The 16,043-nt window shown below is 40.6% G+C and overlaps 1 protein-coding gene across 5 annotated transcripts in view; it reads left to right on the top strand.

Moving 5' to 3' along the window:
* The window catches only part of MYO1D (myosin ID), a 350,547-nt gene that overhangs the window by 176,714 nt on the left and 157,790 nt on the right, over positions 1-16,043 (top strand). For all 5 annotated transcript variants that reach the window (XM_079905380.1, XM_079905378.1, XM_079905379.1 and 2 more), the window contains one exon: positions 14,179-14,402. In XM_079905380.1, the coding sequence (XP_079761506.1) occupies positions 14,179-14,402 (224 nt within the window). The remainder of the gene's footprint in view (positions 1-14,178; positions 14,403-16,043) is intronic.

Genomic DNA, 16,043 nt, shown 5'->3' with positions numbered 1-16,043 from the left:
ATACTTTCATTGGAACCTGATTTTTGGTAATTTGAGAACTAGTATACAATATTTGTATATTTCAATTGGATAGAATTTCCCAGTCTAGGGTTTTTTTCCCCCCCTCTTCCCTCTCATTCCAGTAATGGAGGAATTAGATTATTCTCACAGGCCCAGTGAAAGAAAGGAATAATACACAGCAGAGTCTATGAGCTCTTTCTCAGTCTCTTTGGCTCCAGGACAGAATAAGGATGTACCAGGTCACATTTTCCTCAGTCACTTGATAAAAAGCAGTGACACTAAGGTGTTGACTTGTGTCAAGGAAAAAAAAAAAAAAAGGAAGAAAGTAAAAAGGCAAAGGGGGAATTTTTCCTGAAAAATCCTGTAACTGGGCTGAATAGGGAATTAGGAACTTAATTTAGAGTATCCGTATTTAAGATGAAGATTTTTACGTTTTTAGTGAAAGAAATTCTTTTAACGTAAACGAAACATTCACTGAAAACCAGACTTTTCACGCCTCATGTTCCTCACTGGCAAACTGGCAACAGTCTGCCAAGCAGATGCTCATTCATGCTAGACTGCTCTAGAACCATCAAGGGTCACCACTGATTTTGAAATTCCCTTAAGACTCGAGAACTGCATGGCAGCTGCCGTGTGTTACTTCCTTGAATGTTTCATCATGTGCTTGGCTGGCTGCCCTGTTGTGTAACAGGATGAGTTGTCTGTTTCTCTTCAGTGAGCTCTTAAACCCTAAGGTTACTTGGTTGTAAAACATTCCCTGGGGCCTTTTTCACAGATAAGTAAGTCTTCTTTTAAACTTGTAACAAAAGATCTTTAGTATATTCAAGCCAATAAGTATCCATTCATTCAACAAATGTGTTTATTGCCAGGCACTCTTTGGAGACACCCAGATGAATATAATAGAAATAGTCCTTCTCCTCAGGCAGCATACGTTCTAATTGAGGAGTAAGATAAAAAACGTAGTCAACAAATAATTATAAATTATGTAACAGTTATGAAGGAAAGGAAGGCTTTAATTGGGGCAGTCATTCAGAGGACAAGGGAAATAGGCTGGTCAGGGAAGACCTCTCTGAGGAGGTGACATTCAAGTGAGACCGAAAAATTGAGAACGAGCTGACTCTAGGAAAAGTCCAGGGAGAGGAGATGCAAGCAGAGGGAACTACATAAGCAAAAAACTCTGCAGCAAGAGAGGGTGTGAACGTTTGGAAGGCATTTCCAGCAGTATCACTGCCATGTGTGTGCTTCTGTCACTTTTTTTTTTTTTAATACTGGTGCACATGCCTTTCTTCAAGGCTCAGTGCAGCAGAATTTCTGTCTGAAGTTTTCAGCTAGAATTTGGGTTTAGGTTTTCTGGAAGGATACCTGGAGGGCAGCTAAGGAAGAGTTCCATGAAATATTGATCACAAGCCAGTTGAGATGAGTGAAAAAGACCAAAAAGAAGGGTAGAGTTTGACGGTCCTAAAATATTTCACAGACCGCAAGAGCTGTTTATTGGCAAGTCTAACGCTGATGTTCGTTGTAAAAGCGGTCCGATTATTCTCTAAATCCAAGATTGGTTGAGCTGACTTTGTATGAAAATGCTGATTTAATATAACTTATATATTAAATCTGTAGACTATACCCTTTCACTGTAGCTTACACCTTTTTCAGTCAAGTAATTTTATGTATGTGGGTGGGTGGGAGTGTGGCTATATATATATATATATCCTGATTGTTGTATATTCCTGATTATTTCCCAGTGTTTTTTTTATACAGCTATTTCAGAGGAGACATCCTCATAGATATTTCCAATGTTAACTCTTCTTAATGCCTGACCAGGTAGGATCTGACTTAGATTCATTCCACTCACATCTGTTCGATCCAAGTCGACCATTTCTCCTGTCATATTCATCAGCCGTAGCTGGTAACTCATTTGTATTTCAAAGAGTCCAGAGCTTTAGTGGGCATTTCACACACCTTTAATTATGGGTAATCTACTAGAGTAGACACGAGTTTCCTGCCATTCATGAAGTGATTGTGAATAAAGGCTCTCTCCTATTTGTGATCGAGACCACTCCTCCACATAGAGCTTAGTAACAAAACAAATTCTTTTTATAGGCACATATTTAATGGTTTTTTCTAAGAGATGTGCAATTTGTCTATTTTTATTTATTATTTAAATTTTTTGGCCACACCCCGAGGCCTGTGTGTTCCCCGACCAGGGATCAAACCCACGCCCCCTGCATTGAAAGGCAGAGTCTTAACCACTGAACGGCCAATGAAGTCCCTAGACACATATTTGATTTTTTTTTTACATCTTTATTAGAGTATAATTGCTTTACCGTGGTGTGTTAGTTTCTGCTTTATAACAAAGTGAATCAGTTATACACATACATATGTTCCCATATCTCCTCCCTCTTGCGTCTCCCTCCCACCCTCCCTATCCCACCCCTCTAGGTAGTCACAGAGCACCGAGCTGATCTCCCTGTGCTATGCAGCTGCTTGTTTCTCAAAAAATATCATTGTATCACAATGTGTTCAGTTGCAAGGAAGGGAGAAGGGGAGAAAGAGAGAGTAGGAGGGAAGGGGAAAGGAATAGAGGGGAGGGGAGGAGGGGAGAGCGTAAAAAGAAAACTCAATTCAGACGGGCACCGAGTGTAATGGGGATTTATTTCCTACATCAGGAAGCCTTCTCTTGGGTCATCTTCATTCTCAGTGTGGCTCCCCCTTGTGGTTGCCAGATGGCTGCCAACAGTTACAGAAGCCACGTTTCGTTATTCAAGGAAATCTCTTCTAGAAGTACTTGGACATTCTCTCCGAAGAGTGAGAAATTTTCTTTCTCAGAAACACCTAGAAAATGTCTTCTCATGTTTTATTAGCCACGACCAATAACCATGGCCAGCAGATGTTAAAAGGCAAAATGCTAAAGAGCCTTCGTAAATGTAATAAAAGTTTAGCTTATTTCATATATAAAAAGCCCTTACAAATCATTATGTAAAATTACAAATATGTGATGGACAAAAACAAGGAGTGAAGAGAGAGTTCACAACCGAAAAAATTCTAATAGCCAGTGAATTTTTTATATTCCTAATCGAAGCAGTTGAACCATAGCAACAATATGTTATCCTATATCAATCTCGTTAATTCTTTTTAACTCTTCGCATGGTAGAGTTTGGAAATGAATACTTTAGTATGTGGCATTTGGAAATATAAATGAGTCACAGCAGCAATTCTATTTCTAGAATTAGAATATGTACAATGTTACTCCTAAAATGATATTTTAAATTGCAGAAAACACCAGAAATACCGCACAGTAGGAGGTTGGTTAACTGAATTATATGCATGTATCTGGTTGAGTACTGTGAGGCCGTTCAGAATCACATTATAGGAGGACATTTGATCACATGGGAAAATGTGCTTGATGTATCAAATAAAAAGCATTACAAAGCACTTTATGATATTATGTGATCTCGGTTTTGTGTAAAATATGTATGTAACCATAAAAGAAAAATGAATACGTTGGACCGCACACAATTTTTTAAAAAGACAACTTCTGTATGGTAGTATACCATGAATAGTACCAAAAGATCATTGCCGTACTGGAAAAACTATTTAAAATGCTAATAACAAAAAGATGATTCCCTTAATTTATAAAGAGCTCATACAAATCAATCAAAGACAATCCAAAGAAAATGGATTTAAAAGCTAGAAATATGCAGTTTATAAAAAAGAATTTTAAATGACTGATAAAAACGTACACGTTATATTTATATTATATTTATATTAGTTGAAAAGTTAATTATATTCCTGTTGACATCCATTTTAACTCTGTTCTGACTTGATTGGTATCTAACTAAGAAACTTCAGTCTTCAAATATTATGTTATAAAACATTTCTTGGGAAAGAAGTAGACTAGGTAGTAGGATTTTTCAGATTTGTAAGTACAAGGTTGCGTTTCCGGTAGGATTTTCAGTAATATAGTTATAGCTATGTGTACAAGTATAAAACCTCAACATCACTGAGAAAACCTAGCATTTTAGTTTAGATTTTGCTCTAAATAGTAGCATTTCTGTCTGTCTCACCACAGCATTTTTCCAGCATGAGCTACTTAATACTCTGATCATAATAGTGTGTTGCCTACTATTATGAGAAACCATGCACCCAACAGTGCAGTTGTATTCTTTTTTTTCTCTTTGGCATTGAGTTATGACCAGGAATGATCTTCATAGTTTTTTAATCATATTATGTTCAACTTGTGTAAATTTGAACTGTTGAAAAAGTATCTGTCCTTAATAAGTATACTTTCTCTTATCCTGCCATTCCGCCTTACATTAATTACAGTCTAAGACAGAAAAATAAAAAGGGGAAGCATATTTAATGTTTACCCAAGTAATCTAAGGGATTATTTCCTTCCCCCAACATTCTGAAATCCCCCCCTAGGAAACATCATCACCATCGGTGTGAACACTGGGAACCGGTAGCATATTTGGGGTACAGGGATACATTGAAGAGCGCTGGTCTCAACAAAACCCTCCTGGCACCATCACCCATTGCCTACAGCCAGAGCCAGGCTCCTAGCAAGAGCTGTGAATATGAATCACATTCGTTTGTAGAAGCAGGGTTTTTAGGTCTGAAAAATGACTTTCTCAAAGCCAAGCGTTTGCCAGCAAAAAATATATTAATGTATGACTTCAAGAAACTTATGTCAAATGTATTCCCTGCTTTTTTTTAATGTTGAATTATTAGTACGAGAAACATAAAGCAGCAACGTACAAATATATGTCAAGCATAAGTGCTTTAAAAACCTATTTTTAATGTATATCAAGTGTCTAGCATAAGGCCTAGTACCTAATAATGAAATAATGTTTTCTCTCCCTAGTCTGAGGAGTCATAACCGTAATCAGATGAAAATCAAAGATAGTGGTTGTCGATGCCATGCGCACTTTAGATCAGAAAGAACCTTTAACACTTCAAAATTTTCGTTCATTTTCAGTAGCTGTTAAGATAGAATATGCATATGTGCTCTTATAAATCATCTAGTGTAACATCCTTGCTTTACAGCCGAAGCACCTGAAGCCTGCAAAGTAGTCTGTAGGGAATGCTGGCCTCTCCAGGGAAAGATTCTTTCCACTCCACCCCAACTCCCTGCCACTCAGGGAGCTGTCCCTCTCGCAGTGCTGGACTTCCTTGAAAGAGCCTCACTGTGACAGGAATTCAAGCTTCTTTACGTGGAGGTTTCCATTGTTGTGGCCTTTGACCAGATCTCACGTTTTAGGGGATCAGTTGTAGTTGTTTCCCAGTTATCTCATAGGCATGTTTGGTTTTTCCTAGAATATCATAGGTGTCCCCTGTTTCCCTCTATATCCCCGATAGAAACCAAACGTACAGTGGGAATTTGGGAAATTCTTATGGAACGAACAAATGCTCAGTAATGCTTATGCCACCATGGCATGTTTTGGGATGGCATATACTGATCCCCTTCATCTGTGTACAAAGGGTTCTGTAGTTAAATTTTGTTTTTAAATTTTAAAAATTTAAATGTTTTTTAAATTTTGTTGAACAAAGTTAAAATAGGTTTACTTACATAGAACTTCTTAGAGCTTTTAATATGCTAATGTACATTATGAATCTCCAAAAAGGACTTGCAGTATGCAGCCTTCCTGAACTTACTGAAAATGGAACCCTTTTTTCAAGGAGCATTTCAAAGGCCCTGTGTTCCAGAATTCACTTTTGAAACTCTATAGAAAAGAATGTTAGGATGCACCTCTGGCTGGTCCTTTCAAATACCAGTTATTATCTGAGTTTTTGAGAGATTTAGGGAACCATTCAAAATTGAGATCATTTGCAAGCATCTGAAACAAAGGTTACTGGGTTTTTGGTGTGTTTTTTTTTAAGGAATTCTGCATGTTCTAGATGCTAGATATAAAGGAAGAAAAGTCAGAACATTTGTTACATAAGATAAAAGCCCAACCTGTCCCCTGACTGGTTGATGAGCCACCTCCGTCTTGGATGACAGTGGATCTGGGGGTGGACAAGGCAGCAGGTGTCTTCACACAAACTTAAAACATCCCCAGATGCCTCGTTGGATCTACTGAAATGTCCAAACACTTGGCCCAAACCCTGAGGTTCTGTGTCCAAAAGCAGTTCTGAAATAGCCTTGACCTGAGTGATTTTTGAAGATGAATTATCAACTTTGTACCTCTTAAGAAAAAAAAATGTTTTAACCAAACAGAGGAAAGCAACCACTTCAGTAGAGCCCCACAGGCAGTTTACTTTTGAACGAGATTGAATCCTGAAAGGCCCATCAGAATTACTTAACCTGTTTGCTGGATTAATTTTGTTTTCATTTATCTTCAGAATAATTGCAATTTGATTTTTGACAGAGTTAATGTTGAGCTAGTCTTCTGACAATAATTGACTAAGAGGTTCAATTGCTTCTTAAAGTTACAGTTACAAGGAGGTTGTCAGACTATAGCATCATCATATTAGGCAACGATTGTATGCACTAAAGAATTTCTAGGCTAATGGATCTGGAGAAGGCCATATAGAAAATGTATGAGTCCCAAATGAAGGTTCACAAGTCAGCTAACTTGGCAAGTTAGTCTACCAGACCAAGGTAAAGCTCAGGGGTGATCATTTCTAAATTACACCTCACACGCACATAGTTAAGTTCATCAGGATAATTTATAACGATCAGGCTCACACATGCTCTTTTTTTTTTTTTTTTGGAAGGGGGTGTCTCTTTATTTGAAGGTTTTACATCTGTTTATTGACTGAAGATCTGGTTATTTCATTTCTTTTTTTAATTTTTATTTTATACTGGAGTATAGTTGATTTACAATGTTGTGTTAGCTTCAGGTGTACAGGAAGGTGATTCAGTTATACATATACATGTATCTATTCTTTTTCACATTCTTTTCCCTTATAGGTTATTACAGAATATTGAGTAGAGTTCCCTGTGCTATACAGTAGGTCCTTGTTGGTTATCTGTCTTATATGTAGTAGTGTGTATATGTGAATCTCAAACTCCTAATTTATCCCTCCCCTCCACCTTTCCCCTTTGGTAACCATAAGTTTGTTTTCTAAGTCTGTGAGTCTGTTTCTGTTTTGTATATAAGTTCATTTATATCATATTTTTAGATTCCACATATAAGTGATATCATGATATTTGTCTTTCTCTGTCTGCCGTACTTCACTTAGTATATTTCATTATTTCTTAATTTCTCCCCTAGGTCATCTGAAATGCTATTAATTTATCTGTAAAACCAAGGAATTTTGTGTCAAAATTTATGCTAAGAACTTACAAATTATATTTACTGGGTCTTAGTTTCTTCTTGGTACATATTAACCTGCTGTTCTGGTAAAAACATGGGCACTGCACTAGCATTTTAAAAATAGCACATCAGGTCTTTATTCATTTTGTCCCTCATAGAGATATTTGGGTTGAAGAGGAATAACTCAGAAAATTTTTTCTGTCTTTGAATCTTCCTTTAAAATAACTCCTTCGTTAATCAGTCATGAAATATTCCAAAATGGATGTCGTATTCTAAATATGATGGGGTATATGGATACCAAAGATAGATTTTGTGTCTTTTACAATTTGCTCAGAGTTCAACCTGGTACCTAAGTAAATTCTCCTCCACCACAACTCTTTAGTAACCATATACTGTCAGAACTCAGCCAGAATTACTGTATGGAGGACTTAAGACTAGAAATAGAAGAAAGATGCTTCTCCCAAAAGTTCTCCCTAGGCATGGAGGGCCTGGGAAGCTTGGAAGCTGGAATTTTGAAGGATTTCAGTTGTAGAAACTAAGAGAATATCCAATTCAGGGCAACAGGGAGCTGTTTGAGAACAGGCAGAAAAGACCCAACACCCGTAATGACTAAAAAACAAAAACATGGAGAACAAGAGAAAAACAGAAAGCTGACCTGTGTTTGTTTCTGAAGCTAAACTGAAGATATGTAATTGACCTGCTTCTTAACAGAGTGTTACCTAGGATCCTACATCTTTTGCAAAGTGTATCTTGTACTTTAATGACTGACAGATGTTGCTTTGAAATGCCTGACCACCAAGGAAGAGGAAAACATGGTCAAATTAAGATGGCATTATAAAACATCTGGTTAGACATGACAGACTGGGCTTATATCTACTCATCTCAAAACCCCTCAATCAGCAGTAAAGGATGAAAATTGGAGAAACCCACAAGGACAAATAGAACCATAATGGAAACAACAGCAGAAAAGAGGCATCAACATAATTTTGGAAGTAAGTGAACGTGTGGTTAGCCCCCCAGGCTGGTGGAGAAAGCTGAAATCTAAGTGCCTGCAGACAAGCAAGCCAGGTCACCCAACCATTGGGCTGTAGGAAGATTCAGGATGGGAAGGACCAGGTACCTCTTTAGCTAGGGGTGACGGGTGGAGCTGGAGGAGTAGAAGGGTTGAAACTCTGTATAAAGAGCAATTATAACGACTTCCCTGGTGGCCCAGTGGTTAAGGATCCACATGCCAATGCAGGGGACACAGGTTCGATCCCTGGTCTGGGAAGATCCCACGTGCCACGGAGCAACTAAGCCCACGTGCCACAACTACTGAAGCCCACGCTCCTAAAGCCCGTGCTCCACAACAAGAGAAGCCACTGCAATGAGAAGCCCGCCCACTGCAACGAAGACCCAACACAGCAAAAAATAAATAAATTAATTAATTATTTTAAAAAGAGAGCAATTGTACACCCAGCTCTCCTAACCTCACAAAGTTGGAGGAGCTCCCTCAGTCTCATTCTGATAGAAGACAAGAAGTTTACTCTGAAGAAATTGAACCAAAGAAGCTCTGGGCCTGGGGACACCATGCACCAGTGGAGGAGAGGGGTCAGGCACCATGTTGAAATCAAGTAAATTAACTGAAAGTCGAAATACGAAAGAGATCCTCCAGCCCCCTTCACTCAGAATTCTGGCAGCAATGAGAGAACAGTTTAAGGTACGGACATTACTGGGGTCCCCCACAGATGGCTGGTCCCCACCTAATCACCCTGTAGTGGAGTCCACCACCCACAAAGCACACATACAGAGCTTCCAAGTGGCTTTTCACTTTTCAGTGAATGGACAGCCAAGGATCCCCAGACATTCAAGCAAGGCCTCTAGCTCAAAAGACCAAGACGAAGACAAGCGGGAGAAGAGGGGATTTATAGGTAACAGATGCAATGTAGGGAGCAGCATAAAAAGTAAAACCATAATTCATCTGCTTGAGAGGAAGGATGCTTTTGTAAAACAAGAGCAACATGCTTTTTTTTTTTTTTTTTTTTTTTTTTTTTGCGGTACGCGGGCCGCTCACTGCTGTGGCCTCTCCCGTTGCGGAGCACGGGCTCCAGACGCGCAGGCTCAGCGGCCATGGCTCACGGGCCCAGCCGCTCCACGGCACGTGGGATCTTCCCGGACCGGGCCACGAACCCATGTCCCCTGCATCGGCAGGCGGACTCTCAACCACTGCGCCACCAGGGAAGGCCAACATGCTTTTAAAAGGGATATTTGGAGAATGAGGATGAGTTCTTGGAAGTGGAAAGCGTGACAGCAAAAATGAAAGATTCAATATCAGGCTTGCAAGATGAAGTTGAAAACATTCAGTCACTCAACAAATACTATTTTTTTTAAACATCTTTATTGGAATATAATTGCTTTACAATGCTGTGTTAGTTTCTGCTGTATAACAAAGTGAATCAGCTATACGTATACATATATCCCCATATCCCCTCCCTCTTGCGTCTCCCTCCCACCCTCCCTATCCCACCCCTCTAGGTGGTCACAAAACACCGAGCTGATCTCCCTGTGCTATGCGGCTGCTTCCCACTAGCTATCTATTTTACATTTGGTAGTGTATATATGTCCATGCCACTCTCTCACTTCGTCCCAGCTTACCCTTCCCCTCCCCATGTCCTCAAGGCCATTCTCTACATCTGTGTCTTTATTCCTGTCCTGCCCCTAGGTTCTTCAGAACCTTTTTTTTTTTTTTTTTTTTTTAGATTCCTGACTTACTTCACTCTGTATGACAGTCTCTACATCCATCCACCTCATTACAAATAACTCAATTTCGTTTCTTTTTATGGCTGAGTAATATTCCATTGTATATATGTGCCACATCTTCTTTATCCATTCATCTGTCGATGGACACTTAGGTTGCTTCCATGTCCTGGCTATTGTAAATAGAGCCGCAATGAACATTGCGGTACATGACTCTTTTTGAATTACGGTTTTCTCAGGGTATATGCCGTACGACCCAACAAATACTATTGAGTGGCTACTATGTCCTTGGCACTGTTCCAGGCAGTGGAGATTCATCAGTGAGCAAAAGAAGCAAAGATCCCTGACCTAGTAGAGCTTAAATTCCAGTAGAGGGAGAGCATAAACAATAGTCATATGTAAATTACAGGTGTTGTAGAGTGTTAAGTGCTGGAGGCAAGAGCAGAAAATAGAGCATGGTACAGAGAGAGGAGAGTACCAGGAGGGGAGGGTGGACAAGGGGAATTTTTTACATAGATGGTCAGGGCCGGGCTCATTGGGAAGGTGACAGCTGAGCATGGACTTAGAGAGTGAGGAAGATAGCCATGTGATATGATATCTGGAGGAAGATCCTTCCAGGCGTAAGGAAAGGCCCTGAGACAGGAGGCCTGTGCAGGGTAGAGCAGGGCCCAGTATGGCTGGAGTGAGCCAGGGAGAGGACAGTGGAAGGAGCTGGGCAGTGACAGTACCAGCTCATGTGGCCCTTGTGGGCCAGGGGAGGGGCTTTGGCTTTCGCTCTGGGGGAGCTGGAGCACCGCAGCAGTGTTTTAAGCAGAGAAGTGACACGATCTGACTTTGGTCTTAAAAGGATCACTCGGGGGACTTCCCTCGTGGCGCAGTGGTTAAGAGTCCGCCTGCCCATGCAGGGGACATGGGTTCGAGCCCTGGTCCGGGAGGATCCCACATGCCACGGAGCAACTAAGCCCGTGCGCCACAACTACTGAGCCTGCTCTCTAGAGCCCACGAGCCACAACTACTGAGCCCGTGCACCACAACTACTGAAGCCCGTGCGCCTAGAGCCTGTGCCCCGCAACAAGAGAAGCCACTGCAATGAGAAGCCCACACTTGCTGCAACTAGAGAAAGCCCGTGTGCAGCAATGAACGCAGCCAAAATAATTAATTAATTTAAAAAGAAAAAAAGGATCACTCGGCTGCTGTGTTGAAAATTAACTGTAGGGGGTCAAGGCACTGAAGAGAGGAATTGTGTCTAAAATTCAGTAGCAGGGATGTGTGACCTGTGGCCCTAATGTTCTCTTTTTATACCTCAGTGTGTCCTCCAATTCACCCGCTCTGTTTGCCTCTATCCTTGGTTCCACCTAAGAAATGAGTTGCTTGCCCTCTCCGTCACCCTGATCCCTGCCTTGTACCTTCTGATAACTTCCTCTCCCAGATCCCATCAGATCTCCTTCAGGGTTCAGCCCCCACTCTCTTGCATCAGATCCTAAAGCACATAATGTCTGGTTGGTTCCACTTTTCATGTTCATATTGTTGAACGAGGGCCCCTCTGGCTCCCTGGTTTTTTGCTGAACCTCTCTAGGCATAATCAAATAAGCATTAAGCATTTGCTTATTGAATATAATATTTAGTTTTCCCCCTTTTTAGACACTCTGTCATCAGGCTAAGTCCTCTCTGGAGGTAAGCTTTGTATGACTTGAAAAACCCCCACAGTTTAAGCTCTTTAAACAAAGAGGGAAACGGGAAGATCTGTCTCATACCTTAAGTTCCAACCTTCAGACCCTTCACGAGACGATCAACCACAGCCTTTCTCCCACACAAAGGCCTGGGGAGCGTATCCGTTTATAAGGGAAAATACGTGAATCATTTTTTTGCATAGAAATCATTTGCCTCCGTAGTTTTTCACTGCTACTTCTTCTCTGATGTTAGAAAAATAAATAAAGCCGAAGGGACTTCTGATAAAGTTGATGATATAACTGCAGGCCCACAAAATTCCTTTCTCCCAAATAATATAGTTAATATAACAGATGTAATCATGTAAACCCTATTGACTTTAAATTTTTGATGTAATTATTGTTGGGATTATAAAGGAGAGGTAATAGTGATGGTAGGAGAGCTAAATCACCAATGTCTGTAATTTGGGTAGGGTCTCAAAGGATCACCAAGAAATAACAATGTGTGTGTATTTACAGCATGTGTGTTTACTGCGTATATGTGTGTGTGTACATATAAACAGATTATATGTGTATTTAACTGCCACGAGAGGAAGCAGTTAAAATAGCTGGCATGAAATGACACTGTGAGATGGGGAGGTGGGCCTAGATGGGCAAGGGGAAGGGCTGCTGTCTTTTTTATAGCATTTCTGTGCTATCTGATTTTTCAACTACACAAAACCTAAATAAACTAAGGACACAGATGAAATCTAAAAGGTTGTCCAAAAAAAAAACACCTACCCCTTAAAAAGTACCTACTAAGACATTTTTTTTCAGATTATACTAGAGTCTAACCAAAAACATTTTAATAAAAAATCTTTACAAAACACTTTTTGAAAATTATAAGATTGATTTCCTGTATAGATGTGGCTCCAGGGGGGTCTTAATTGCCTTCCTCTTAAAAAAAAAAAAAAGCAACAAACAGTATGAAACTTTAAAAATGTGTTTTCTTTAAAAAACTGCATCACAGATTTCTACCCTCTAATTGTACTCTTTTGGTTTTTCAAGATACTAAAGAAGGGACCTTTATTTTAGCACTTGGGTGGAGGCCTGACAAAGCTGTGTGCGTGATAGATTCGTCTACAAGAAGAGAGGCATCTTGACTAAAACAGGTTACTGTGCTGATGCCACGTGCAGCAATGAGTGACTTTTCACTGCCTCTGTGTCTTTATATATTCTGTTTATACGTGAGCTCCAGGTTCATCAGAAGTTGCTCCTATGTCGCGTTTCCCTCACATGTCATGGTTTTTCTTGACCCGTTAGTTCCTCTTTGGGGTCCGTGGATGGCCTCCTCATATTTGTACAGCAGGCTGGAAAGGGAGGGCTTTGTAAGCACATGGTACCTGTTTAGGAGCCTTCGTGAAGACCAACCTAAAATGGCTGAATGAAAGAGGTATCACACCAGTTTTTCTGAGAGAAAGTGGTGGGCACAGAGGGGGATCTAAGAAGAAATAAAAGAACCCTGAGCGATCCTGGAGAACCCATACTGTGGGCTTTGAACTGGAGGTTGACTATCTTGGTCCTGAGAGGCCAGAGACAGGGAGGGAAGTAGTACCCTCCACCTAAGAACTGAGACAGTCAGTTAAGTAGCAGCAGTGAGTATCACCTGGAGCGTGATGGCGATGTGTACGAGGAGTTTATCCAAGAAAACAATGAGGACGTTTGGGGTCTTGGGACTGTAGTAGCAGAACGGGAAAGAAAGGGGTTTATACTGGAAATACCGTGGAAGAAAGAATACGTTTGGTGGTAGAAAGCATATTTAGGGGAAGAGCCAATAATGAAGATCACACCAAATTTCTTTTTACTTGAGAGATTGAGAAGTATGGGGTCCTGAAAAAAATATAAGTATCTGTGAGTTCACCGTGTTTGGATAAAGCAGGCGCTGAGACGTTTACATAATGTCTGATTGATTTCTGATCACTGAAAAAATTTAACAGATTCATATTAGTAACTTGTTTTCTACCTTTCTCCACGAATACATCTAAATTCTTGGGACTTCACCTGGGGAGGGGGGGCTGCACAGACTGTATAAATCAGTTCATACATCCAATGCGACATGACACTAGTGGCCAATGTGTATAATCTGTGCAAAGCTAGGTTTCGTAAGAGAACTGTGGATGCTGATGGTTTTGCGTTCTGACTCATCTTGCTTCCTTTCAACATTCTTAAAATATTTATCCAAAGATAATGGTATTTTGGCTTTCTTCTTTACACGACCGTAAAGTTAGAACAGGGCTCTGCTTCAGACTCCGTGCACGCCTCCTGAGGAGGTAACGAACAGCTAGACACTGAATCAAAATGACGGACGTGACTCCTAGCGCCATCTGTTGGTGGCAGGCAGAACTGACATGCTCTGGCTGATTTTGTGACGCATACAAATTGCCAGGTTGAGCTTCTAAGTAAAGGAGCTTCTGTGATTTCAGTGTGATCTGCTACTCAGCCAACCAGCAACATTTTCCTCTTTTTTTCCCTCTATTGCGAAGGTGTGGCGGGGCACCCTGGCCCGTATGCGGTACAAGAGGACCAAGGCGGCTCTGACAATTATCAGATACTACCGGCGCTACAAAGTGAAGTCGTACATCCACGAGGTGGCCAGACGCTTCCACGGCATCAAGACCATGCGGGACCACGGCAAGCACGTGAAGTGGCCAGCCCCGCCCAGAGTGCTTTGCCGTTTCGAGGCAGCCCTACAGGCTATTTTTAATAGGTAAGGACTTGGTATGTGCTGCATCCGTTTGTGGCAGTACACGTACTATATAAATGTACAGATCTGAGACCGTGACATTAGCTCCACCATTTGCTACGTGACGTTGCTTTTACCTTGTGTCTCCACCTTCGTAGATTTCACTTTCAAAGGGAATCTGCCTACCTCTCCAAATAATAGAACGGTCCATTTATTTTTCTATTAGCAGTAGACAGCAGTATGCCACAAGGCCTGAATCAAGCCAAGTTTAAGATAAGCTAGTAGCATGATGTCTCTACTTTCTTTTACTAGCAAAAAGATAACTTTATTAAAATCACCACATATCACTCACGCTAGGATGTCTGTTCATCCTTTCAGAGCAGGGGTTCTCTATCCCGCACCTGACATTCACAAGGAGTTTATAAAACACACTGATGCCCAAGTCCCACCTCCAGAAAGCCCTGTTTAACGGTGCTGGGGAGCAGAGCCCAAGCGGAGGTCCTTTTTAAAGTTTTCCAGGTGATTTTAAAGTAAAAGGCAGAAAACACTGTTATAGAGCAAGCTATTTTTTTAAACAAATAAGTAAATAAGTTAATTAATGCCCATGCAACATTTGATACCTTTCCAGCTAATCTTCATTTTCTTAATAAACTGCCCTGCATCTGACTTTGTAGTTATTCATAGCTCCTTTCTCATCGTTTTTTGAGCTTGTTTGTTGACAGCGTGCACCAGATATGTTTAGCTATGTCTCAGGTACAGCCATCTAGTCGCATAAACTAGGCTGATGGTTCTCAAATGTGGTCGTTTGGCATTATGGTATTCCGCCCAGAACACCATGAACTAATTAACATATTGATGTAATTGATGTATTGAATGTAAATCAATGTATTGAATGGCAGATATCTAAAAGAAAGAAAACGCATGCAAGGAAAACTCTTTAATGCATATCTCATTTGCTTTTAAAAAAAATGATTGCTCATAAAAAGAAAAAAATAGAACAGGAGAGCATTATTGAAAGCAAAAGCACCCCAGCCCTCCATTCTCCCATGCAATACTATAAATGTTAGCTGTAAATCTTGGCAGACTTTTTACTGCACAGATAAATCTTTTTTCATGAATTATGTCATCTGTCACCTGCATTTTTGACGTAATCTAAAAAGTGATTAAATGATACGTGAATATATGCTCATTTTTTTTGAAGCGACATAGGGACTTCCCCGGAGGTCCAGTGGTCAAGACTCTGTGCTCCCACTGCAGTGTCATGGGTTCGGTCCTGGTCGGGGAACTAAGATTCCACATGCTACGCGGTGCAGCCAAAAAAATTTTTTTAAAGTAAATAAAGTGACAGAATATAAAAATTTATAGGATATAAAGTTGAAATCCTCCACACCTCCTCTTGTCTCTCCCCATTTTATTTCCTTCCCCTAAGATAACCACTCATTAACAATTAGTTTGCATCCTTCTAAATCTTTGTCTACGCACTTACAAACACATACACACGCAAGAGAAGCACGATACAGTGGTTAAGAACACACACCCTGGAGCCTGGGTTCATATTCTAGCTCTGCCACTGACTAGCTGTGTAACCTTGGGCAAATGAGTTAACCTCTCTGTGCCTCAGTGTTCTTATCTGTAAAAGGGCCATAATCATAGCACCTGCTCATA

This window comes from Stenella coeruleoalba, assembly GCF_951394435.1.
Source record: "Stenella coeruleoalba genome assembly, chromosome: 19".
In the NCBI taxonomy this organism is placed as follows: Eukaryota; Metazoa; Chordata; class Mammalia; order Artiodactyla; family Delphinidae; genus Stenella; species Stenella coeruleoalba.
Note: the sequence above shows the minus strand (reverse complement) of the source record. Positions and strands in the feature narration are given on the sequence as shown.